At 43.6% G+C, this 25,383-nt stretch overlaps 1 protein-coding gene and 1 long non-coding RNA gene across 2 annotated transcripts in view; one reads left to right on the plus strand and one right to left on the minus strand.

Moving 5' to 3' along the window:
* Positions 1–8,296: 8,296 nt before the first annotated feature.
* Positions 8,297–25,383, plus strand: part of LOC138947676 (macrophage mannose receptor 1-like) — a 66,160-nt gene continuing 49,073 nt past the window's right edge. The window contains exons 1-10 of the mRNA XM_070319202.1: positions 8,297–8,431; positions 8,795–8,922; positions 11,337–11,427; positions 11,946–12,072; positions 14,358–14,443; positions 15,087–15,199; positions 15,594–15,723; positions 16,676–16,746; positions 17,327–17,455; positions 19,903–20,010. Of these exons, the coding sequence (XP_070175303.1) occupies positions 11,381–11,427; positions 11,946–12,072; positions 14,358–14,443; positions 15,087–15,199; positions 15,594–15,723; positions 16,676–16,746; positions 17,327–17,455; positions 19,903–20,010 (811 nt within the window). The 5' untranslated portion in view covers positions 8,297–8,431; positions 8,795–8,922; positions 11,337–11,380. The remainder of the gene's footprint in view (positions 8,432–8,794; positions 8,923–11,336; positions 11,428–11,945; positions 12,073–14,357; positions 14,444–15,086; positions 15,200–15,593; positions 15,724–16,675; positions 16,747–17,326; positions 17,456–19,902; positions 20,011–25,383) is intronic.
* LOC138947678 (uncharacterized) lies at positions 20,192–22,857 on the minus strand. Its single transcript, XR_011449752.1, has 2 exons — positions 22,598–22,857; positions 20,192–22,317 (listed from the first exon to the last, which is right to left on the minus strand). It is a non-coding gene; the product is annotated as an uncharacterized lncRNA (long non-coding RNA).

A 25,383-nucleotide genomic window follows, 5' to 3' on the forward strand; every position in this document is an offset into this window, starting at 1 on the left:
AACACTTCTAATTAACCGAAAATGAATCAAGCTTAATTCATAACAAAATAATTGTAATCATACTTTTTTTTACAGGAATGTATATGTTTCTGTGTTTGTTTTTGTTTTAATAAAAAAAACCCACGTGATCAAATAATCAGAACTCTTTCAAAATACTCTTAATAAAATATATTAAATTCAATAACTTTCGTTTCTTTGTTAATTCAAATAAATGTTTAAATTTTACTGCATTTGAATTTCTACGAAAATACAATGGTAAAAACCTTTTCCTCACATTTTCAAAAAAATGACACTGAAATATATAATGAAATTCATCCCCGAGTTCTCCAGACTGGCATTTAACACATATTCTTTCTTTATGTGGTATATTTAACATTCGGCCTTTCTGTATTGGTAATTTATGATTTAATGTTCTAAAACGTAAAAAAGAGAGTGCTAGGTTATTGGGTAAAATGTTCAAATAATTTTCAAATATAAATGTATCTTTAAACAATCTATAATTCAAACAAGTTTCTTTTTCATTTAATTCTGAAAACCACGATTGTATATATTGATCTTTTAGGCATTGCAACGTTTTCAATTTAAACCATTTTTCAGAACCTCGTAAATCAAACTGGTCATGCCAAAAACCACTAAGACCAAGAGCATTTAAAGTTGTTTCAACATGTTTTAAATAGGGTGCTTCATATATGTTATTTACATAGACGCGATGCAAAAAACGGTACAATACATTTGAAAACTTATTACTATTATTACAATCCACCAATTTGAACCAAAAACTAAATATTCTATTTTTTACGAGGACATCTAGTGGAAATTTGCCTAATTCGCCTAATACCATACACGTTGGGGTCGACTTTCTCAATTTTAAAATAATCTTATAAAAACGTAGCTGCAATTTTGTTGCTAAATTTACCGAATTTGGTCCCCATACTTCACAGCCATATAACATAATCGGTGCAACTATTCTATCAAACAATTCAATTTGTATATCTATGGACAACGACAATTTTCTACACTTCTTTAACAAGCTAAACATTGCTCGAGAGGCCTTATCATATAACAACTTTTGTGATTTATTAAACTTATTATTATAATTAAAAAATAGACCCAAATATTGAAAACCGAACACGACCTCAACTAATTCATCTTTGTATTTGAATACTGGCAAATTTCGTATTTTACCTCTTGAAAAAACAACTATTTTCGTTTTTTTGGCGTTCACCCGCAAACTCCACAGATCGCAGTATTCGGACAACACATTAAGCGAGTCTTGTAATGCTTCTGGGGATTCTGCTAAAATGGTTGTATCATCTGCATATAATAAAATAAACATTTTAAACATCAGCTCAGCGTCATCCGGCTGTAAGTCCAACATAGTAACCTCTCTTTCAATAGTAGGGAGGTGTTCAGTTTTATCAAACATATAAGCTTGACAGCAAACAATGCAGGTGACAACTTCATCATCACAATCATGACTAAAAAATGTCACCTCGCGCGGTTCTGCGCTAGGCTTGATATAAGTCCGGGGAGTGTCTGGTAACAGTGTGAGGGTCACCTTAGTCACAGGCTTATGACTCAAACAGTTTTCGCTCTTTTCTAAAACGGTGTTCACCACTGGATAGAGCATAAAAAACTCTTTCGGAAAATATACAAATATGAAAATCATGCAAAGGTGACATGCGACTCATTCCGTGATGGAGGGTCACAAATGTAGAAGATAATTGTTTTTTTGAAGGTGAAATGCGACAAAACAATTTCAATGACCTGATTATAGTTGATAGTAGTTTGTTAGAGACTTTTTAAGAACGATTCTGTTTAGATATATGTTTAGATGTTCTCGTTTAGGGCACCTTTCAACTCAACTTTAGCTCTGGATAAAAAACATATAAGACGTACCGAAATCTTCTTTCCTGAAACATTGTGAAGAAGAAGGCATACTCCTTCTCGTGAAAACTGTAGTTGGTCTCACCTTTTCAGATCTGACGAGGCTGTTCTATGGGATAAGACCACCTCTCCACTTGGTCACATACGAATAATCAACAGCCCGACTGTAAGCTTTGCAGAGTGGGAACTTTTTGACGAATTATTTTGTTAACGGACACCAGTGACTTTGAATTTGTCGGGGTGACGAAAACACGACGCCATTCGTCGCAGCTCTTCTCGGAGAAAGAGAAAAGTGAATTTTGCAACATCCGTATGACGTAGTACCAACACCTATGCAAGGTGCGACCTTGTACACAAACGGATCCAACATTGATTTATCGACACGCTTTGCCCTCATGTGTTTACCGGCAAGGCTTCTTAAACAGATCATAACCACATGTAAGCAAACACCTAAATGTTATTAACGAATACTGGTTGCCTTCTATGAAAGTAATTCACTCAAGAAATGTCACTCTGCACAGGAAGTGGTCAGGGTGTTGATAGTTGGAATGTGTTCCAGTGTAGGGCGTTCCTATCCCACGTCAAAGTCTGACCAGGTCTCAGGTGGTGATCCCCACTGTTTTCATGGGAAGGACTGTGCCTTTTTGTTATGTTGTCCAGCGATGAATGTTGTTGTTGTTGTTGTTGTTGTTGTTGTTGTTGTTGTTGTGGTGGTGGTGGTGGTGGTGGTGGTGGTTGTTGTTGTTGTGGTTGTTGTTGTTGCTGCTGCTGTTGTTGTTGTTGTTGTTGTTGTTGTTGTTGTTGTTGTTGCTGTTGTTGTTGTGGTTGTTGTGGTTATGGTTGTTGTTGTTGTTGTTGTTGTTGTTGTGGTTGTGGTTGTTGTTGTTGCTGTTGTTGTTGTGATTGTTGTTGTGGTTGTTGTTGCTGTTGTTGTGGTTGTTGTGGTTGTTGTTGTGGTTGGTGTGGTTGTTGTGGTTGTTGTTGTGGTTGTTGTTGCAGTTGTTGCTGTTGTTGTTGTTGTTGTTGTTGTGATTGTGGTTGTTGTTGTTGTTGTTGTGGTTGTTGTTGTGGTTGTTGTTGTTGTGGTTGTTGTTGTTGGTGTTGCTGTTGTTGTTGTTCTTCTTCTTCTTCTTTTTCTTCTTCTTCTTCTTCTTCTTCTTCTGTTTTCTTTTTCTTTTTTGTATTTCTGACCTGTCTTCCGGCGTTGTCTCTCTTTATTACACCCCCGGTATAGGGGTGTGTATAGGATTCGGTCGATGTGTTTGTTTGTTTGTTTGTGTGTTTGTGTGTTTGTGTTCGCATATAGATCTCAAGAATGAACGGACCGATCGTCACCAAACTTGGTGAACAGGTTCTATGCATTCCTGAGACGGTCCTTACAAAAATTGGGACCAGTCAAACACACGGTTAGGGAGTTATTGGTGGATTAAGATTCTACAAGGACTTATAGAGGGACATATTAATGGTCAAAGGGAAATAACCTTCTCAGTTGGTGGCAGTGAGAATGGTAAGGACGGGGGTGTTTTTCCTACCTCGGAGGAATTTCTTGTTGTCATTGTGTCAAAGTGTTATCCTTGGTTAGTTCGTCAGTTAGTTGGTTGGTTGATTGCTGTATCTACTGTCGACATTTTGTAATGTAGTGACAGAAAGACAAAACTGGTTCGTCAGTCCTGTACGTCAAAGAAAATAAGTGGAAAAGCGAACCAAAAGAACATTCTGAAAATAACAGGAATTGCTTCTATTCCTATTGCGAAGTCTTCTTCTTCCTGACATTTCTCTTCAAACGTGTTTATGAGCATCATGCTTAACGCATCAGTCTACAGGCCTATTCTGTCTAGATTATAGTTACATGCATTTTTGATGATGATGATGATGATGATGATGATGATGATGATGACGATGACGATGACGATGATGATGATGATGATGATGATGATGATGATGACGATGACGATGACGACGACGATGAAGATGACAATGACAACGATAACGACGATAATGCTGATGACAGGATGGACGGCGCTGTGTCCATACGGTGGGTGGAGGACGTACGGCAACTCGTGCTACTTCTTCTACAACGCCAAGTTCGCGCGGTCATGGAGCGACGCCAGACAGCGTTGTCTGGAGCAAGACGCCGACCTCGTCACCATAGAAACCACACGGGAACGGGTGGGTCTCAACAGAGCCCGGTAGCTCAGTTGGTAGAGCACTGGACTTGTGATCGAAAGGTCCCAGGTTCGAATTCGGGCCGGGACGGACACGGGTCAACTTTATGTGCAGACCCAGAGACGGAAGCCATGTCCCACCCCCGTGTCATCACAATGGCACGTAAAAGACCTTGGTCATTCTGCCATAAGTGCAGGTGGCTGAATACACCTAAACACGCAGACACCTGGGTAGCGCGACTCCGTTGCTGCTAGCTTTCCACTGGGAGGAAGCGACCCGAATTTCCCAACGATGGGACAATAAAGTAATGAAAATGAAAAATGAAAATGAAAAATGTATTTCATTTTATACTTTATTGTCCCAATGCTGTCAATTTAGGGTCGTTAGCTTCCGAGGTGTATCATTATGGGTTTAATCAGCTTCCTGCACTTCGGGCAGAATTATACCTAGGTCTTTTACGTTCCGAGGCTGTGATGTTAGTTGGGACATGGATACCGTCTCTGTGTTTTGTTTGACAGAAGATAGATTGTGGACAATACGATGACAATTGGAATAACAACATGTCTGTACATAATATGTCTATCTCTATACTAAAGGACTGGAAACTGTAGCAGGCCGCCAAGCTGATCACCCACACGTACAATAACCACCACAACTGTTGGATAGGTCGCATACAATGTGTCTTTGTGTCTGTCTGTCTGTCTGTCTGTCTGTCTGTATGTATGTCTTTATCCCCGAGTACGCAGTACTAGGGTCCTGCAGACTTTAATTGTGTGTCTGTCTGTCTGTCTGTTCGTCTCGACTTAACAGCTTATTGCTGGGAAACAACTGGGCGCAGTTCGTTCAAAAGTTGATACACTAACTTGATAATAGGTCCGATTGATCGTATTAAAACTTCATAATGTTACCTGGGACCTAAATGCGAAATATTCCACAAAAACGACTCTTAACGGGGGGAGGTTTGGCGGTGGGAGTACAACTGCCGTGCAGCTAATGGAACAGCCAGCTAGCTGGTGCGAATCACGTCCGCCTATGGCCAAAGTGATCCGGGATCGATTCCCGGCATGGGCGGTCTATATTTTTTATTTTTTTTAATTCTTGTTTACTATTGTTTATTATGAACGTTTTAATGTTTTATTTCACTCTAATAATTTTTTTAATTGTGTAAAATAAATCTTTATTTTTTTTTTAAATCCAAGTGACCCGGGTTCGATTCCAGGCATGGGCCGTCTATTTTTTTTTTTTTTTTTTTTTTTTAAATTCTTGTTTACTTGCGTGCGTGTACCACTGCGCGAGGACTATAGGCATTTGAGTTCACTGGCGAATGTCAGATTTGTTGGCTTGGAGGAAAGCGTTTCCGACTATGGCCAAAGGGATCCGGGTTCGATTCCCGGCATGGGCGGTCTATTTTTATTTTTTTTAATTTTTTTTTTTTAATAAATTCTTGTTTACTATTGTTTATTATGAACGTTTTAATGTTTTATTTTACTCTAATAATTTTTTTAATTGTGTAAAATAAATAAATAATTTTTTTTTTATTTTTTTTTTTAATCCAAGTGATCCGGGTGGAAAGCGATTCGTCTATGGCCAAAGTGATCCGGGTTCGATTCCCGGCATGGGCGGTCTATTTTTTTTTTAATTTTTTATAAATTCTTGTTTACTATTGTTTATTATGAACGTTTTCATGTTTTATTTTACTCTAATAGTTTTTTTAATTGTGTAAAATAAATTAAAAAAAAAATTTTTTTTTAAATCCACGTGCACAAGACAAAAACTTTCATACTGGGGGAGCGAGCCAGTCTGAAGAGTACTCGGGTCCAGCGCCAGCGTTTTTTATGTCTGTATGTAGCCTATGCCTGTCTGTACTACATGTACCGAATGCTGACACAGAGCCAGAAGCTGATCAACTACACGACTCACAATCAGTACAACTGGTGGAGAAGTCAGAACGCTCTGAAACAATATCGTGCTTCCGGTCCATGCTAATCTTGTGTTTTTGAAAGTGGTGTGTGCATGTAACTTGTTTTCCTCAGTTATATTCGCTTAATGTGCTGCCTGTAACATTGTTTCTGATATGCCTGTCTGTACTAAACGGACTGGATACTGAGCCAAGCCCAGAAGCTGATAGGGGGCACGGTAGCTCAGTTTGTAGATCACTGGACTTGTGATCCTAAGGTTGCAGGTTGGAATCCCGGCACGGGCACGGGTCAACTTTGTGTGCAGACTCAGAAACGACATCCGTGTTCCAGCCCCGTGTCACCACACTGGCACTTAAAAGGCCTCGGTCATTCGGCCATACATGCAGGTGGCTGATTACACCTAAACACGTATGCACCTGGGTAGCGCGACTCTCGTTGCTGCTAGCTTTCCACTGGGAGGAAGCGACCCGACTTTCCCAACATTGAGATAATAGAGTAAATAAAATGAGAGTCTCCCTCACGGACCACAATCAGTACAACTGGGGGATTTGGGTCAAACAACGTCTGTATGCCTGTCTGTACTACAGCACTGGATATTGAGCCAAAGCACAGAAGGCGATGTACTATACGTACGAACCACAATCACTCAAACTGTTGGAAAGGGGTCAAAGCTCTGACATATTGTCTGCAGGTCTGTTTCTATATATGTCTATATGCCTGTCTGTAGCACAGTGCTGCATGGATACTGAGGCTGATGGGGTCTATGTCGACCAAAAGAGTGGGATTCCCTGTAGGTGGAGTTTCTGGAGGGGGATTCCCTGTATACAGGGAATCCCACAGGGTGGAGTTTTTCAATAAAACTTGCAAACCATACTCGAATTTCTAAGAAATATCAAAAAAGATTGAAAAACATCAAATTCTACTGATGTCGCTAAGCATCACGTGGCTTTCAGCGATATCAGCGACACACTGCAGGAACTAAATCCTGTGGTATTCCCTGTATACAGGGAATCCCCCTCCAGGAACTCCACCTACAGGGAATCCCACTCTTTTGGTCGACATAGACCCCATCAGCGATACTGAGCCGAGCACAGAAGCTGGCAAACGCCACGAACCACAATCACTGCAAGAGGTTTCAACGCTCTGAATCAATTATATGTCTGTATGTCTGTCTGTACAGATCCTGAGCCAAGCCCAGAAGCTGGACAACTTCACACGCACTCACAATCACTGGTGGATTGGACTCAACGCTCTGAAACAATTATATGTCTGTATGTCTGTCTGTACAGGACTGGATCCTGACCCAAGCCGTGAAGCTGGACAACTACACACGCACTCACAATCACTGGTGGATTGGACTCAACGCTCTGAAACAATTATATGTCTGTATGTTTGTCTGCACAGGACTGGATCCTGACCCAAGCCGTGAAGCTGGACAACTTCACACGCACTCACAATCACTGGTGGATTGGACTCAACGCTCTGAAACAATTATATGTCTGTATGTTTGTCTGTACAGGACTGGATCCTGACCCAAGCCGTGAAGCTGGACAACTACACACGCACTCACAATCACTGGTGGATTGGACTCAACGCTCTGAAACAATTATATGTCTGTATGTTTGTCTGTACAGGACTGGATCCTGACCCAAGCCGTGAAGCTGGACAACTACACACGCACTCACAATCACTGGTGGATTGGACTCAACGCTCTGAAACAATTATATGTCTGTATGTTTGTCTGTACAGGACTGGATCCTGACCCAAGCCGTGAAGCTGGACAACTACACACGCACTCACAATCACTGGTGGATTGGACTCAACGCTCTGAAACAATTATATGTCTGTATGTTTGTCTGTACAGGACTGGATCCTGACCCAAGCCGTGAAGCTGGACAACTACACACGCACTCACAATCACTGGTGGATTGGACTCAACGCTCTGAAACAATTATATGTCTGTATGTCTGTCTGTACAGGACTGGATCCTGACCCAAGCCGTGAAGCTGGACAACTACACACGCACTCACAATCACTGGTGGATTGGACTCAACGCTCTGAAACAATTATATGTCTGTATGTCTGTCTGTACAGGACTGGATCCTGACCCAAGCCGTGAAGCTGGACAACTACACACGCACTCACAATCACTGGTGGATTGGGCTCAACGCTCTGAAACAATTATATGTCTGTATGTCTGTCTGTACAGGACTGGATCCTGACCCAAGCCGTGAAGCTGGACAACTTCACACGCACTCACAATCACTGGTGGATTGGACTCAACGCTCTGAAACAATTATATGTCTGTGTTTGTCTGTACAGGACTGGATCCTGACCCAAGCCGTGAAGCTGGACAACTACACACGCACTCACAATCACTGGTGGATTGGACTCAACGCTCAGCCTGGCGGCTCGGCGTGGAAATGGCCCAACTCAACGAGCGTCAACATCGCCGTTTTGTGAGTGTCTATATATCTTTCTGTATTCCTCTGTCTCTGTCTCTGTTTATGTTTCCGTTTCTCCCTCTGTCTTTAGATTTTGTTTTCTTCGAGTTTGATCACAGTAGAAAGTATTATTAGCAGTATAACCATTCAGAACAGTTACTGAAGTGAGAAGGGTGCAGAACGGACAAAACACTACTAGCTGCTGCTGCTGCTGCTGCTTCTGCTGCGGCTGCTGCTGCTGCTGCTGCTGACGACGATGACGACGACGACGACAACGATGATGATGATGATGATGATGATAATGATGATGATGATGATGATGATGATGATGATGATGATGATGATGATGATGATGATGATGATGATGATGATCCACAGCAACGGCACGTGGGCGAGAGGCCAGCCAAAGAAGGACAGCCGCCACCAGTGTGTTGACATTACCAACAAGCAGTTCACCGTCGCTGGCTGCGGTACCGGCTACCAGGCCATCTGCGAACGTGATGTCGGTGAGTCCTTTGTCTGTTGGCTGTCCTGGATTCAGCCCGAAGTCGACTTTGCGAAGATTTCACAAAGTCTTTATTCTGAAAGTTTAGTGCCAAAGCTTCGTGAAGTAGACTTCGCCAATTTAATATCAGACTTGTCTGGCTGGGTGGCTGGCTGGCTGTCTTTCGGTCGGTCGTTGGTTCTGTCGGTCTGCGTGTAAGGCTGTCTGCTTGGCTGTGAATTTTATTCTGAATTTTAAATAAAAAATGTATCTATATATATATATATATATATACGACTTGTGTCTGTCTCTGTGTGTGTGTGTGTGTGTGTGTGTGTGTGTGTGTGTGTGTGTGTGTGTGTGTGTGTGTGTGTCCGCGATGCACGCCCAAGGTTCTCGATGGATCTGTTTCAAATTTGGTGGTCATATTCAGGTAAACCCCGGACACAACCTGCTCGATGAGATATTTCAACACGTGCTCTCAGCGCGCAGCGCTGAACCGATTTTGGTTTTTCTCTGGATCCATTCCCAGTAACTCTTCCTTATCTTCTCCAGTGTTTTCAGCGTTTATCTCCCTTCCTTCGTGTGGCGTCAATCCATATTCCCGTTTCTATTTTTAGAAGGTCACTGTCGACAACGCTCAATCCATATTCCCGTTATACTATTTTTACTCTTCTCCAGTGTTTTGCGCGTTTATCTCCCTTCCTTCGTGTGTGTGTGTGTGTGTGTCCGCAACCGGGTATTCGGCTCGACTTCTTCCCGGCGAAACCGTACCCGGCGAAGCGGGTATTCATCTAGTATCTATATATATATACGACTTGTGTCTGTTTGTCTGTCTGTCTGTGTGTGTGTGTGTGTGTGTGTGTGTGTGTGTGTGTGTGTGTGTGTGTGTGTGTGTGTGTGTGTGTGTGTGTGTGTGTGTGTGTCCGCGATGCACGGCCAAAGTTCTCGGTGGATCTTTTTCAAATTTGGAGTCCGTATTCAGCTACACCCCGGACACAACCTCATCGATGAGATATTTGAACACGTGCTCTCAGCGCGCAGCGCTGTGCGCGCTGAACCGATTTTTTTGTTTTTGTTTTGTCGGGATCCACTACCAGTAACTCTTCCTTATCTTCTCCAGTGTTTTCAGCCACGATTATCTCCCTTCCTCCGTGTGGCGTCAATCCATATTCCCGTTACTACGTTACTATTTTTAGAAGGTCACTGCACGTTACTATTTTTAGAAGGTCTCCAGTGTTTTGCGCGTTTATCTCCTTTCCTTCGTGCGCCGGCGAAGCCGGCGTACACCCGGCAGAGCCGGGTCCCAGGCGCAGCCTGGTATTCGCCTCTACTTCTTTCCGGCGAAGCCGGTACCCGGCGAAGCGGGTAATCATCTAGTATATATATATATATATATATACGACTTGTGTCTGTGTGTGTGTGTGTGTCCGCGATGCACGGCCAAAGTTCTCGATGGATCTCTTTCAAATTTGGTGGCCATATTCAGGGACACCCCGGACACAACCTGCTCGATGAGATATTTCAACACGTGCTCTCAGCGCGCAGCGCTGAACCGATTTTGGTTTTTCTCTGGATCCATTCCCAGTAACTCTTCCTTATCTTCTCCAGTGTTTTCAGCGTTTATCTCCCTTCCTTCGTGTGGCGTCAATCCATATTCCCGTTTCTATTTTTAGAAGGTCACTGTCGACAACGCTCAATCCATATTCCCGTTATACTATTTTTAGAAGGTCACTGTCCCGGCAAAGCCGGGTATTACTCTTCTCCAGTGTTTTGCGCGTTTATCTCCCTTCCTTCGTGCGGTGCGCCGGCAAGGCCGGCGTACACCCGGCTTTGCCGGGTCCCCGGCGCAGCCGGGTTTTCAGCTCGACTTCTTCCCGGCGAACTAAACATCAGATGGACGGACAGAATCCGAAATGAAGACCTTTGGCAGAGAGCTGACCAGAAACCAGCGGCGCAGCAAATTCTCCGGAGGAAATGGGGCTGGATAGGGCACACCCTGAGAAAGCCAGCATCGAGTATCACGAGGCAAGCCCTGAAGTGGAATCCACAAGGCAAAAGGAAGAGAGGCCGGCCGCGCAACAGCTGGAGACGAGACACTGAAGCAGAGATCAACAGGCAGGGGAAGACCTGGAGCCAGATCGAAAGGGCAGCCCAGGACCGTGTCGGATGGAGAATTGTCGTCGATGGCCTATGCTCCCCCGGGGGTTCATAATGGCCTAAGTAAGTAAGTAAAGTCTTCCCGGCGAAGCCGTACCCGGCGAAGCGGGTATTCATCTAGTACTTTTATATAGTAAAACGTTCCTTAAACTTAACTTTCTGGTTTTATTTATTTTCATCACTGTTTCTGAACGTTCTGTAGCTGTCTCTCTGCGTCTTAGGATTTATGTTAAAAGCTACTATACATCAAGTGTGACGGGAGCGTAATTTGTGCAGGGCGACCTTTGACCTGTGACCCCGGATGGACACTGTTCGGCAGCATGTGCTACAAATTCTACAACAGACTTCTTAACTTCGCAGGGGCAAAGTCAGTCATGTTTGTCTGTCTGTCCGTCTGTCTGCAGTGTGTGTGTATATGTGTGTGTGTGTGTGTGTGTGTGTGTGTGTGTCTGTGTGTCTGTCTGTCTGTCTGTGTCTGTGTGTGTCTGTGTGTGTCTGTGTGTGTCTGTGTCTGTGTGTGTGTCTCTGTGTGTGTGTCTGTGTGTGTGTGTGTGTGTCTGTGTGTGTGTGTGTGTCTGTGTGTGTGTGTGTGTGTGTGCGTGTGCGTGCGTGCGTGCGTGCGTGTGCTTGCTTGCGTGCGTGCGTACGTGTGGCGTGCTTGCGTGCGTGCCCGTATGCGAGCGGATGTGTGTACGTGCGTGCGTGCAAGCGAGTGTGAGTACGTGCGTGCGTGCGTGCGTGCGTGTTCATTTGTGCGTGTGTGTGTGTGAGAGTGTTCGTGTGTACACGCGTATATTTGTGTTTGTGTTTGCGTGCTTGCGTCTGAATGTCTGTATATCTGTTTATGTGTGTGTGTGTGGTGTGTGTGTGTGTGTGTGTGTGCAGGTTGACGTGTCGCCGTGGCGGAGGAAGGCTTCCCCAGGTGTTTGACATCGCTACACAGACCATTATGTGGGACCAGGCGAGAACTAAGGGGCAGAACCTTTGGGTTTCGCTCATGTCTCAACAGCAGGTAGCCTCCCCGCCTTTCTTCTTCGAGAGCTCCTATCTTAGTTTGATTGATTGTTTGTATAATTGCGTGTTGACCATAGTGCATTGTCCTTTGGCTTTGTAAGCCTGTACACCGGAGCTCAAAGCCGTTTACTGCGACACTAGGGAGATTTAAAAAACGAAACGTCGGGACGTTTCGTTTTGAAGTTGTGGTAAACGTCATCATTTCGGGGGTCTCTCGCTGGAAAGGTGAAGGTCAACTGAAACGGAACGTGGAACGTCAAAACGCAGTCACGTTTTCCACCCCCAAAAAACGAACAATATTTCGTCAACTTTTGTGAGTATTTTTGCACACTAACAGTTTTATTTGTTGGCCATTTTATGCATTGCTAGATTCATCAACCCTTTCACAGTCTTTCAGCGCTGAGAATGTGTTCATTGGAGGTAGACAACTGTTGTGAACTGAAATATTTTGAAGGGTGCTGATCCTGGTACATTTATCCAACTTCATGGTGAGAAAGCAAATGGCGAAGCAGAAGTAGGTCATCGCATCGAATTTTTATTCTGGCTTCGTATGTGATTTTGTATAAACAAAGTCTGTGTGATTTATTTGGACTGAAAATAATCAAAGTATGCCCGATTCTGGACCACCTCCTAGGGGTTTTTTTTTCCATTCTGATCGAGGACAGACGTGACAAGTACAAAACAACCCCTAGTTGGGGAAAGGCTTCTAAATCGGCACAGGCGTGTGCACAGGGCCGTTTTCTGAGAATGGGGAATACTCAGGGTATAATTGCCTACATGGTTCGGTAGAGCTCTTTGCCATAGGCTGTTACCAGTTGTAAAAATTGAGATGCGTGAAATGGATAAAAAAAATAATGAGTTCGAATGAGTAAATCTTGGAATTCAACATGAATGATCTAATTTTTGTGAAATACAATTGATGATGAGCAGGTGCATGAATTGAAAAATGTGAAGCTCTTGTGTGTGCAATGCGAGTATGTCAATCCTTTATTGACTCGTGGAGTTGAAATTATGCCATGCCCAGTCAGCGGATCATATCCTGCCATGCCCGGCCTTTCATTTGCGCATGACTCGCCTTTTATTTGCGTATGCCCGCCGTTTTCTGACCCTCCTTTTTATGTTGATATACCGATACAGATTCAATCTCAGTTAAACTGTATAAAAAAAAAAGTATGCATTTGATAAAAAAAAATATTTAAGAAATTGACACGGTTTAGTACTGTACATGGTGTAATTTCACTTGAAGATTTATCGCCCTTCCTTCATTCCGAAACGAAACGTGAATACATCTAAATCTTGTCTGCGGTCTATGCCGTCTCGTTTCACGTTCCCTTTCGCGGGGTGACTCATTCACCAAACGAAACGAGCTGCAAAACGAAACGTGCTGTCTTTTAAATCTCCCTAGTTTACTATCACGCTGTTTACTGCTTGACGCGCTTTCAAGGAAGACAACTCTTCCACAGTGCCTTAGAAATAAAACCACAGTCGTTTCTTGAAAACGTGTGTGGCAGTTGGCTGTCAGCTTAACTTTTAAAATGTCGTGTTTATAACATCGCCTCATGAACAAGTTGCTATTTCCTCTGCTTAGATTGTCTGCTTGTTGGAAGGATTAATGCTGCAGTTGTTGTTGCTGCTGTCGGTGGATTGTGGTGGTGTCGTCAGTCACTTGTTATTGTTGGTTTTCTTGTTGTTGTTGTTGTTGTTGTTGTTGTTGTTGTTGTTGTTGTTGTTGTTGTTGTTGTTGTTGTTCTTCTTCTTCTTCTTCTTCTTCTTCTTCTTCTTCTTCTTCTTCTTCTTCTTCTTCTTCTTCTTCTTCTTCTTCTTCTTCTTCTTCTTCTTCTTCTTCTTCTTCTTCTTCTCAGTCTCGTCCTTGTTCTTGTTGGCTGTCAGCTTTACTTTAAAAATGTTGTTTTTGTAAATCGGCAAATGAAATAGTTGCTATTTCCTCCACTAAGCTTGCCTGCTTGTTCGAGGGTTTATGATTAAACTAACGTCTGCGTTCCGGTTTGTGTTCGTGTCTGTCTGTCTGTCTGTCTGTCTGTCTGTCTGTACGTCCGTCTGTCTGTCTGTCTGTCTGTCTCTCTGCTGTTTTTGCCTGTGTCTTTGATTGTGTCTGCCTGTGTGTTTAATATTGTGTGTGTATGTGTGTGTGTGTGTGTACGTGTGCGCGCGCGCGCGCGCGTGTGTGTGTGTATGTGTGTGTGTGTTTGTGTGTGTGTGTATGTGTGTGTGTGTATGTGTGTGCGTGCGTGCGTGCATGCGTGTCTATGATTGTGTGCACAGGGCAACACCTACATCTGGAAGTGGGACAACGGCAGCGCTCTGAGTCACCCCACGTACTGGACCAAAAACCCGCCCCGCTCCCTCGGGTCAGTGCCAGTGGTCCTTTTGTCCTTCTAGCACATCGTCAATTACGTGTCTCTGTGAAAGACACTGTCCTTTAATGTATCAACGATCCCATTCATCTTGTTTGTCTTAAAATAAACGTTCCATGAATGTCTTGTTCCTTTCTTGTTTGTTTGCTGTTGTCATTTCGGGTTGGTTTTTGTTGTTGTGAGCTTTGTTTTATTGTTGGGTTTTTTTGGTGTGTTTTTTTCTCTTTTTATATTTGATTTTTTTCTTCGTTTTTTTGTGGGGGGGGGGGGGTGTCTTGATTTCGGAACGTTTACATTTCCCATAATGCATCACCACAAATCCGTCCAAGCTTTTTTGAATACAGCATCCTTTCAATCTTAGATACTCCAAGTCAACAGCCTGGCTGCTTGCTGTGCGGATTGAGAATGTTTTGCTGAATCAGCTTCTATCAGTGCCCAAAGCGGGTCTGTGCTGTTCAAGGAATAACGTGAACTAGACATGCAAATCGATGCTGAAAGATCATAAAAGTGTATGATTTTGTATGCTGTTTCAAATGTATATACATGTAAATTTGCGCTGAAAGTTCTGAAAAATGAGGTCGCCACAGTACCGCCTTAACTTGTATTTTTACTTGTGTGTATATGTGTGTTATTTCAGGGGTAACGTGAACAAGACGTGTGTGGAACAAATCATGGGTCAACATGCCAACAACTCGTGGAACTCCATCCCCTGCAGTAGCAGACGACAGTTCCTCTGCCAGAAACCAGAGGGTGGGTAACCATGTAAAGCGTTGTTTAACGCACTCACGGTAAAACCATTAGGGGCATCAAAACCATGTCAAGTCTTCACAAGATGGACTTTAAACCAACTTTCCACCCACTGTAGTTGGTTGTAAGTCGCTCAGGTGTCGCCTAGACCGGGTCAACAAAAAGTCTGCCATGTGAACGGTCCCAGGACAGCGTTGCTCGATTCCACAGCGATTTACAAGCGATTTGGACCAGCTTTTTATTATCACGCTTCCCGATTGGTTAGCTCTAGCCGAAAAGGGAAAGTCAAAGTAACTCAACAAACGTGTCTTCTCCTTTTAACCTCAAATGCCTCCTATTATGCATGTGTTTTGATGTACTCTGACTAAACACACACAATGTGTTGCTTTATTTTCAGGCTCTTGTCCTAACGGGTGGCTTCAGATCACTAACCGTTGTTACCTGATCTACAACCGCGCCGCCAAGTCGTTTAACCAGGCTAAAGCATACTGCAGCGGTCTCGGGGCCAGTCTCGGTGCAATCGACTCGTGAGTCAGTTCTCGTGTCATTTATAATTATTATCCAAACATTATCAATTGATATAGATGTAATGTGATTAAAGAAAGTTAACTTATATTTTCATACTTGATAACATTGAAACATACATGAGAACGAGCACAACAATTTAGTCAAAAACGTAAGATAAGCGCTTGTGTAATCTGCCCTACCTGTGTACAGCGAGAGAAGATTGAGCAAATGTGAATTCCAATTTAAACAAGTTAAAGAAGACACAAGACAAGAATAATGGGGTCAAGCCTGTCCTTAACTGGGCCAAGTCGACTACCCGAAGTATGCTTCGCGAAGCTGTCCGCACGAAGCTTTAGCAATGAGTTTTGGGTAAAAAGACTTCGCGAAGCTGTCCGCACGAAGCTTTAGCAATGAGTTTTGGGTAAAAAGACTTCGCGAAGCTGTCCGCACGAAGCTTTAGCAATGAGTTTTGGGTAAAAAGACTTCGCGAAGCTGTCCGCACGAAGCTTTAGCAATGAGTTTTTGGTAATAAGACTTCGCGAAGTCGACTTCTGGCGTAATTAAGGACCGCCTTTAAGGGAAGAAAAACAACAATCAAACAAGTCGCGACAAGTAGTGCAGGAAACGAACCATTACAATGACTTTTGGCTTTGCGGTTTATCCTTTTTCAAAGTGCACATGTATTGATGGTATTTGTGTGTGTGTGTGTGTGTGTGTGTGTGTGTGTGTGTGTGTGTGTGTGTGTGTGTGTGTGTGTGTGTTGTGCTTTACAGGCACACACAAACACGCCACATTTTAGTTACAGCTCGATGCATCGCCTTCATACTTTAACGGCAGTATAGTAACACATCAAACAATATCCAGACGTATTCTTGATTCAATGAATTTTCAGTTATGCTGTTATACCGCATTGCAGAGATATTGTAGTCGTTTATCGTCATAAATGATAATGGTGTTGACATGTTTCTGCAGAGCGGACGTGACGAAATTCCTGTATCCCTACATCCACAACACTCGTACAACTCTTTGGATTGGTTTGACAGGTACGCTCATTCTCTCTTTGTCTCTGTCTGTTTTTATGTCTGTCTGTGTCTCTGTCTGTCTGTCTGTCTGTCTGTCTGTCTGACTGTCTGTCTGTCTGTCTGTCTGTCTCTCTCTCTCTCTCTCTCTCTCTCTCTCTCTCTCTCTCTCTCTCTCTCTCATCTGTTCATCCATCCATCCATATATCCATCCATCCATCCATCTATACATACATTCATTCATCCATCCATCCATCTATCCATCTATCCATCTATCCATCTATCCATTCACCCATCCACCCATCCATCCATCCATCCACCCATCCATCCATCTATCCATCTATCCATTCACCCATCCACCCATCCATCTATCCATTCTCCCATCCACCCATCCATTCATCCATCCATCCACCCATCCATCCATCTATCCATTCACCCATCCACCCATCCATCCATCCATCTATCCATCCTCCCAGAATGCCAGACCGTTAAGGTGGCATACTCTATCTATGGATATATCTTTGTATCTCTAACATTCCATCTATCCATCTACCCATCCATTACTTGATCCATCTGTGTATCTTCCTGTGTGACAATGTTTCAGACAACAACAAGGACGCCGGTCCCTGGACATGGGTGGCGGGCAACAAGAACCTGGGGTCGTGGAACAACTGGCCCCGACACAATGTGACCAACACGCGGGGCAAGCAGGACTGTGTCACCGTCGCCTACAGTCAGTATAATATTATAATATGTTTGATTGGTTGTTGACAGATCAGCTTTTTTGTCGGTCCGAGGGGGAGCATATCGTTTTTTGTTTCATATTTATTGACCGCAAAAGTCGATATGCCCCCGGAGGACCAACAAAAAAGCTGGTCTGACAACAAAACACCAAACATTGTTTTTGTCATCATTTTTGTAGAAATAAAATAAGTGCAAAATCAACACAGGGAGCCATGCTTTGAAACACGAGTTCCGTTTCGATAATACACGTTTTTTGGGCCCCAGCACGTTGTTGCAATCAAAGCTGGCGTGTGAAAACAACTTTCTCTGTGTTTTGAGTTCGTAACATGTTGAGATAAGTCGGTCAGGTTTGAGGATGCACAGTTCTGTAGGTTCCTCTCAGTATTCCACCCCCTCGTTTTTCAGTTGTAAATATTAAGCTTATATATTAGTGATGGAATGTGGAAGCTACATTGGGTCAAAGGTCACAGAAGATTTTCATCGTGCAGCAAGGCACGTTGGGCCAAAGATCACAGAAGATTTGCGCCGTGCAGCGAAGGAAAAAATCGCGATATTGTTTCCGACTCATTGTCTCTTTTTTGTTTGTCATTAGATCTGTCATTCTGCTTGCTCGCCTTTGTTAGATGTTTGCATTTCTTGTTGCTATGTTCTTTGCTTTCATCATTATTTCTTATTTGCGCTTCGTTTATCGATACAACGTCTTGCGCAAGGGGTCAAAATGTGTGTGTCAGGGGTCAGTTGGTTTGACGTTCGTGTTTCTCTGAACGTCTGTGTATCGAAGCACAGATACACGCACTCCTTGACTTTGTAAGAAGAGAAAACAGATTGCTAGGTTTCATTTGTTTGTGATGAATGTATATAGCTATTCTGATGGACACGTGGGGGAATTCGGGGGCTGTGATTGGATGGTCTCAACATCATCATCAAAGCATAATGCTACGGAAGTCGGCCATTTTTGCCAATATCCAAAAGCATATTGGCAATAACAAAGACGCATGGTTCCGGTTTAGCCATCTGTACCACACGATGTTAACAATCGACAACAGCATACACTGACAGCTTGAAATTCTTCTCGGGAATGTTTTTCAGCTTTACAAATGTCAATAGCATACCCTTTTCTGCTAAATTCCCGATGAAACAGGACTAAACCATATATTTTCTGTCCCTAAACACCACAAAATGCCCAAAGTCGAAAGATGTACAAACAGGGGAGTAAAACGGAACAGCCGTTTTTGTGTGCCTGTGTGAGCTGTTACCGACTGACACAAACTTTCGCATTCGGCTTTTCTTATCTCGTAACTCCACACTAAATACCCCACTTCCCCTCTGAAGTATTGATGTACAACCCATGGCAATAACATTCATGTAGTCGTTTATAACTGAGGTTGAAAAATTCGCTTCATGACGAGACAAGTATAAATGCTATTCACCCAAACTTCGCTGCCGTCTGCTCGCGTTGTACGGATTAGCTGTTCTCTTCTCCTCCCCTTGTTGCATCCTAGTTCTTCAGTTGTTTCTAGTTTTCCCTTGATGTTGTGTTTTGGTCTTCTTCATAAGTAGTCTTGTTCAAAATTTAAAAAACTCAAACTTCTTTTTGTTGTATACGAATGAACTAATAAAACGCTGTTTAACAGCTGTGTTGTCAAATCAAGGTTTTTTTCCAAAGTCAGTGTGGCGCCTGCGCAAAACTAATGCGCATAAGAAACGGCGTCTGCTATCAAAACCTGAGATCACCGCATCGACGCACAAACTGTCATTTTGTAAGTTTGGAACAACAAATAAAGGTCAGAACAGCTATATAATCGCTATTGTATTTTCAGCGTAGCAATAGGGTCCGATATTTAGACTCGAACAAGTATAATGCGACTCGTCTTCGACTCGTCGGCATTATACTTGTCTCGTCTAAATATCGGACCCTATTGCTACGCTGAAAACACAATAGCTGTTAATGACCTTTCATGAAGTAGTTTTGTATTTTGTTTACTTTTGCCAGTTTGCCAGTTTGCCAGTTCGTTTTGGGTACTTTGCAAAGCAGTGTCGTGTCGTCTGTTTTGGTCTGGGGAAACACCGATGAAAAGAGCCGAAGAATCCCCAAGCGTTTCTATTGGGTTTGCTTTTGATTATCCATGTATCCTGCAACTATGGGAACCGGGGATTTATTGCATGGGGAACATGAGATTTATTTCCCAGCTGGCTGTGAATGAAAACTCGTGTGAAATGATGACAAGCTCTCTGCTTCACTGTGCAGCAACATTCGTGCGTGTGTGTGTGTGTGTGTGTGTGTGTGTGTGTGTGTGTGTGTGTGTGTGTGTGTGTGTGTGTGTGTGTGTGTGTGTTGATGTGTTAATTTGTTAATATTGTTGTTAGTTGTTTTTGTTGGTTTTTTTTCTGTGAGTGTTTTTTCTCTCGATTGTGTAAGAGTTTTTCATCTTGCAGACGACCACAATCTACAATGGCACGTTACGTCAAACTGCGGTACGCCTCACAAGTTCTTGTGTCAACTGCCTGTCAACAAGGGTCTGCGTAAACCAACCCCGCCACCAGGTAAACCAACCCCGCTGTTATGGAGTGGTATAGCCCGGTTTTTAGACAATCATAAATGCCTCTACACAACTCTATAAATTTAGTATTTGTTTACAGACTTGAATGTAATCTGAATAGTTGTCCGCTACCGTAGCTTACAAGGCACAAGCGCACACGCACTCACACACGCAAAAACCTGGTGTTAAATGGATCTTGACACTGCCAAGACTAATTATTATTAGTTTACAAAGCTTTTTACATCACAAAATCATTTCCGGCTTCGACCAGTACCCTAGGCCGACAACACCGCAAGAAACTCTACAGTCCAAGACGCAGACACCTTTTGGCTCAAACAAAGCAGCTTAACAGGTAAGACGAATAGGTATTCTACTGTACGTTACCCTACTGCCATCTTTCGGCTTTCAAGATGTTGGTATGGCTGTAAGTCCTTCAGACGACTGACAAGGATGCACCAGTCCTCACGACACCGCAACCATTGCTTGACGTAGTCCTTGATCCTTCCAGTTCGTCTCGGCGGCTAACTGTAGAACCCTGCCAGCTCTCCATGCCATGGTCATGTACACCAAGCTGCAGTTGACTGGTTCAGTTCAGCCTCCGTCGATGAAACCCTCCAGTTGGAACACTGTAAAGTTTATAGTCCATAAATCAACTTGTCTTTAGTTTCTTTCACTCGCACAATAAAAATACTCACTCGTCCAACATATTAAGCTGCATGAGCCAATATAATTATTTACACGTTAATTCCTGTTTTCTAAAGCCAAGAAAACGTTACGTAAAACCCTCACATGTTTAAGCAGTGTAGCACAATAGCTTAGGCCTACACAATAACGTTAAACACAGAACCAGTCACTCTTCTCACATACGACAACATGACATGAAAATATAACCGGTTTCAAACATACCTCAAAAGAGTGTAAAGCCAACATTTAGTACAGTCGCCGGCCTGGCATGAATATGAAAATGGAAGATATCATGTACGCTGATAGGGAAAGTTCGTCAGTCTTCATCCTTCTTCAGTCAGATACCTAAAACAGGAGCCCGTCTGCTAAAGTGTTACGAAAAACATGAGTCGAGCTTGGCTCCTTGACGGCGACTGATTTTACAAAGTCGTTCTTGCTATGACATTGCCAGTGAGCTGTCGTCTGCATCACTTGCACGTGAAAACCCTTGTCAGTTACACAAGGTTCAACTGCGTCAACGCGACGGTATGCAGCCTATAGCCCTTTCCAATGTCTGACCATCGCTATAGTCTATTCTATTTACAACAATACACATTACCAAAAATACGAGTAAACCACTTCGTAACATCACCCCCTTTCCTCAAAAGAAAATGAATTGTTGATAAAACGATGAAATTTTCTGAATCTCGATCAGAGATTATCCAAAAAATCAAAAGAATTATATACAGGCGTCATGTTCAGAAGCTGTTTAAAAAAAATATCATGAATGAAACTCGAGTAAGACCTTGGCCTTGCAAGAATATACCAGTCAACACATCAAATCAAAAATCAAATCAAATCTGAAAATTTTACTGGACAAACAGGACAAACAAAACAATCATTCACACCCGTGTAAGCGCACGTGCCTTGATAGAAAACAATACTGCTAAAGGGTCAAACAAACAAACACTATTGGGCGCCATTTGTTATGGTCCCTTATTGGCCTGTCCCTTATTGGCCTGTCCCTTATTGGGCGCCAGATGTTATGCAGTGGTATAGCCCGGTTTTTAGACAATCATAAATGCCTCTACACAACTCTATAAATTTAGTATTTGTTTACAGACTTGAATGTAATCTGAATAGTTGTCCGCTACCGTAGCTTACAAGGCACAAGCGCACACGCACTCACACACGCAAAAACCTGGTGTTAAATGGATCTTGACACTGCCAAGACTAATTATTATTAGTTTACAAAGCTTTTTACATCACAAAATCATTTCCGGCTTCGACCAGTACCCTAGGCCGACAACACCGCAAGAAACTCTACAGTCCAAGACGCAGACACCTTTTGGCTCAAACAAAGCAGCTTAACAGGTAAGACGAATAGGTATTCTACTGTACGTTACCCTACTGCCATCTTTCGGCTTTCAAGATGTTGGTATGGCTGTAAGTCCTTCAGACGACTGACAAGGATGCACCAGTCCTCACGACACCGCAACCATTGCTTGACGTAGTCCTTGATCCTTCCAGTTCGTCTCGGCGGCTAACTGTAGAACCCTGCCAGCTCTCCATGCCATGGTCATGTACACCAAGCTGCAGTTGACTGGTTCAGTTCAGCCTCCGTCGATGAAACCCTCCAGTTGGAACACTGTAAAGTTTATAGTCCATAAATCAACTTGTCTTTAGTTTCTTTCACTCGCACAATAAAAATACTCACTCGTCCAACATATTAAGCTGCATGAGCCAATATAATTATTTACACGTTAATTCCTGTTTTCTAAAGCCAAGAAAACGTTACGTAAAACCCTCACATGTTTAAGCAGTGTAGCACAATAGCTTAGGCCTACACAATAACGTTAAACACAGAACCAGTCACTCTTCTCACATACGACAACATGACATGAAAATATAACCGGTTTCAAACATACCTCAAAAGAGTGTAAAGCCAACATTTAGTACAGTCGCCGGCCTGGCATGAATATGAAAATGGAAGATATCATGTACGCTGATAGGGAAAGTTCGTCAGTCTTCATCCTTCTTCAGTCAGATACCTAAAACAGGAGCCCGTCTGCTAAAGTGTTACGAAAAACATGAGTCGAGCTTGGCTCCTTGACGGCGACTGATTTTACAAAGTCGTTCTTGCTATGACATTGCCAGTGAGCTGTCGTCTGCATCACTTGCACGTGAAAACCCTTGTCAGTTACACAAGGTTCAACTGCGTCAACGCGACGGTATGCAGCCTATAGCCCTTTCCAATGTCTGACCATCGCTATAGTCTATTCTATTTACAACAATACACATTACCAAAAATACGAGTAAACCACTTCGTAACACCCGCCACCAGGTAAACCAACCCCGCCACCAGGTAAACCAACCCCGCCACCAGGTAAACCAACCCCGCCACCAGGTAAACCAACCCCGCCACCAGGTAAACCAACCCCGCCACCAGGTAAACCAACCCCGCCACCAGGTAAACCAACCCCGCCACCAGGTAAACCAACCCCGCCACCAGGTAAACCAACCCCGCCACCAGGTAAACCAACCCCGCCACCAGGTAAACCAACCCCGCCACCAGGTAAACCAACCCCGCCACCAGGTAAACCAACCCCGCCACCAGGTAAACCAACCCCGCCACCAGGTAAACCAACCCCGCCACCAGGTAAACCAACCCCGCCACCAGGTAAACCAACCCCGCCACCAGGTAAACCAACCCCGCCACCAGGTAAACCAACCCCGCCACCAGGTAAACCAACCCCGCCACCAAGTAAACCTCTAGTCTTCCCTCACACCAAACCATTTGACAGCCACACTCCTTCACGTGGAAACTCTTTGGCTTGACCATCTCTGAGCTGGCCAGGCTGCTACGTGGGATAAGAACATCTGTACACTTGGACATTGACCAAAAATGAATAGTCTGCCTGATGAGGATAAAGATAAGGATAAGATTTGATATAGTCGCTGTGAACTTGGGTTCTTGATCGTGCGCATGCATGCACACGTGGGTGTTCGGACATCGAGGAGAGTCTGCAGAGAGAGGAGAGAGTATGGGGCTTAACGTCCTCCCAGGTAACTAGGGACCTATATTGGGACATGATTTTTTATACGAGTCTGCACAAAATTGACTCTCTTAAATACATCCCTCGCCAAACCTGGGGATCGAACCCACACCGATGGTGACAACAGGTTTTGAAGCCAGCGCCGCTACCGACTGCGCTATTTCCCCGCCTCACTAAATGTGATGTCTGTCCCGATTGGGGATTATTTGTTGATTTGATTTCGTAGGTGACACATGCAAATCATATTTCTTTTTGCTCAATTAATTCATCAGAATGGTCCTACTTTTCACAGAATGCAACCACGCAATTGGTGTTGGGTGTATGACAAAGTGAACGAATGTTAGAATTCCACGTGAAAGTCATGGCAATGTGAGACATGTCTTGTTTTAACGTTCTAAATACTGTTTTTTAATTCACATAATTATGTGAAGAAAAAAAGCAAGCATCTATACTGGTTTCCTCGCAAACCTCATCTCATGTCAAACAGAAATCGGGGAGTATGTGTCCATGTTGGTGTTTGTCTTGTGCGTGCATGTGTCCGTGTCTCTGTCCCTGTCTGCCTGTCTGTCTAGCGGTGTCGCTTGTTTTGTTGTTGTTGGGTGGGGGGTGTTGTCGTTAAGAAGAAAATGAATTTAAGTAGCATCCCTGCCTGTCTTTGTCTTTTTTACAACCTGTCCGTGTCTGTGTGACAACCTTTCTCATTGATCTGTCTGTCTGCCTGTCCGTGTCTGTGTGACAACCTATCTCATTGATCTGTCTGTCTGCCTGTCCGTGTCTGTGTGACAACCTATCTCATTGATCTGTCTGTCTGCCTGTCCGTGTCTGTGTGACAACCTATCTCATTGATCTGCCTGTCCGTGTCTGTGTGACAACCTTTCTCATTGATCTGTCTGTCTGCCTGTCCGTGTCTGTGTGACAACCTATCTCATTGATCTGTCTATCTGCCTGTCCGTGTCTGTGTGACAACCTTTCTCATTGATCTGTCTGCCTGCCTGTCCGTGTCTGTGTGACAACCTATCTCATTGATCTGTCTGTCTGCCTGTCCGTGTCTGTGTGACAACCTATCTCATTGATCTGCCTGTCCGTGTCTGTGTGACAACCTATCTCATTGATCTGTCTGTCTGCCTGTCCGTGTCTGTGTAACAACCTTTCTCATTGATCTGTCTGTCTACCTGTCCGTGTCTGTGTGACAACCTTTCTCATTGATCTGTCTGTCTACCTGTCCGTGTCTGTGTGACAACCTTTCTCATTAATTTGTCTGTCTGCCTGTCCGTGTCTGTGTGACAACCTTTCTCATCGATCTGTCTGTCTGCCTGTCCGTGTCTGTGTGACAACCTATCTCATTGATCTGTCTGTCTACCTGTCCGTGTCTTTGTGACAACCTTTCTCATTGATCTGTCTGTCTGCCTGTCCGTGTCTGTGTGACAACCTTTCTCATTGATCTGTCTGTCTGCCTGTCCGTGTCTTTGTGACAACCTATCTCATTGATCTGTCTGTCTGCCTGTCCGTGTCTGTGTGACAACCTATCTCATTGATCTGTCTGTCTACCTGTCCGTGTCTGTGTGACAACCTTTCTCATTGATCTGACTGTCTGCCTGTCCGTGTCTGTGTGACAACCTTTCTCATTGATTTGACTGTCTGCCTGTCCGTGTCTGTGT

The sequence above is a fragment of the Littorina saxatilis genome, linkage group LG14, assembly GCF_037325665.1.
Source record: "Littorina saxatilis isolate snail1 linkage group LG14, US_GU_Lsax_2.0, whole genome shotgun sequence".
Taxonomy (NCBI): Eukaryota; Metazoa; Mollusca; class Gastropoda; order Littorinimorpha; family Littorinidae; genus Littorina; species Littorina saxatilis.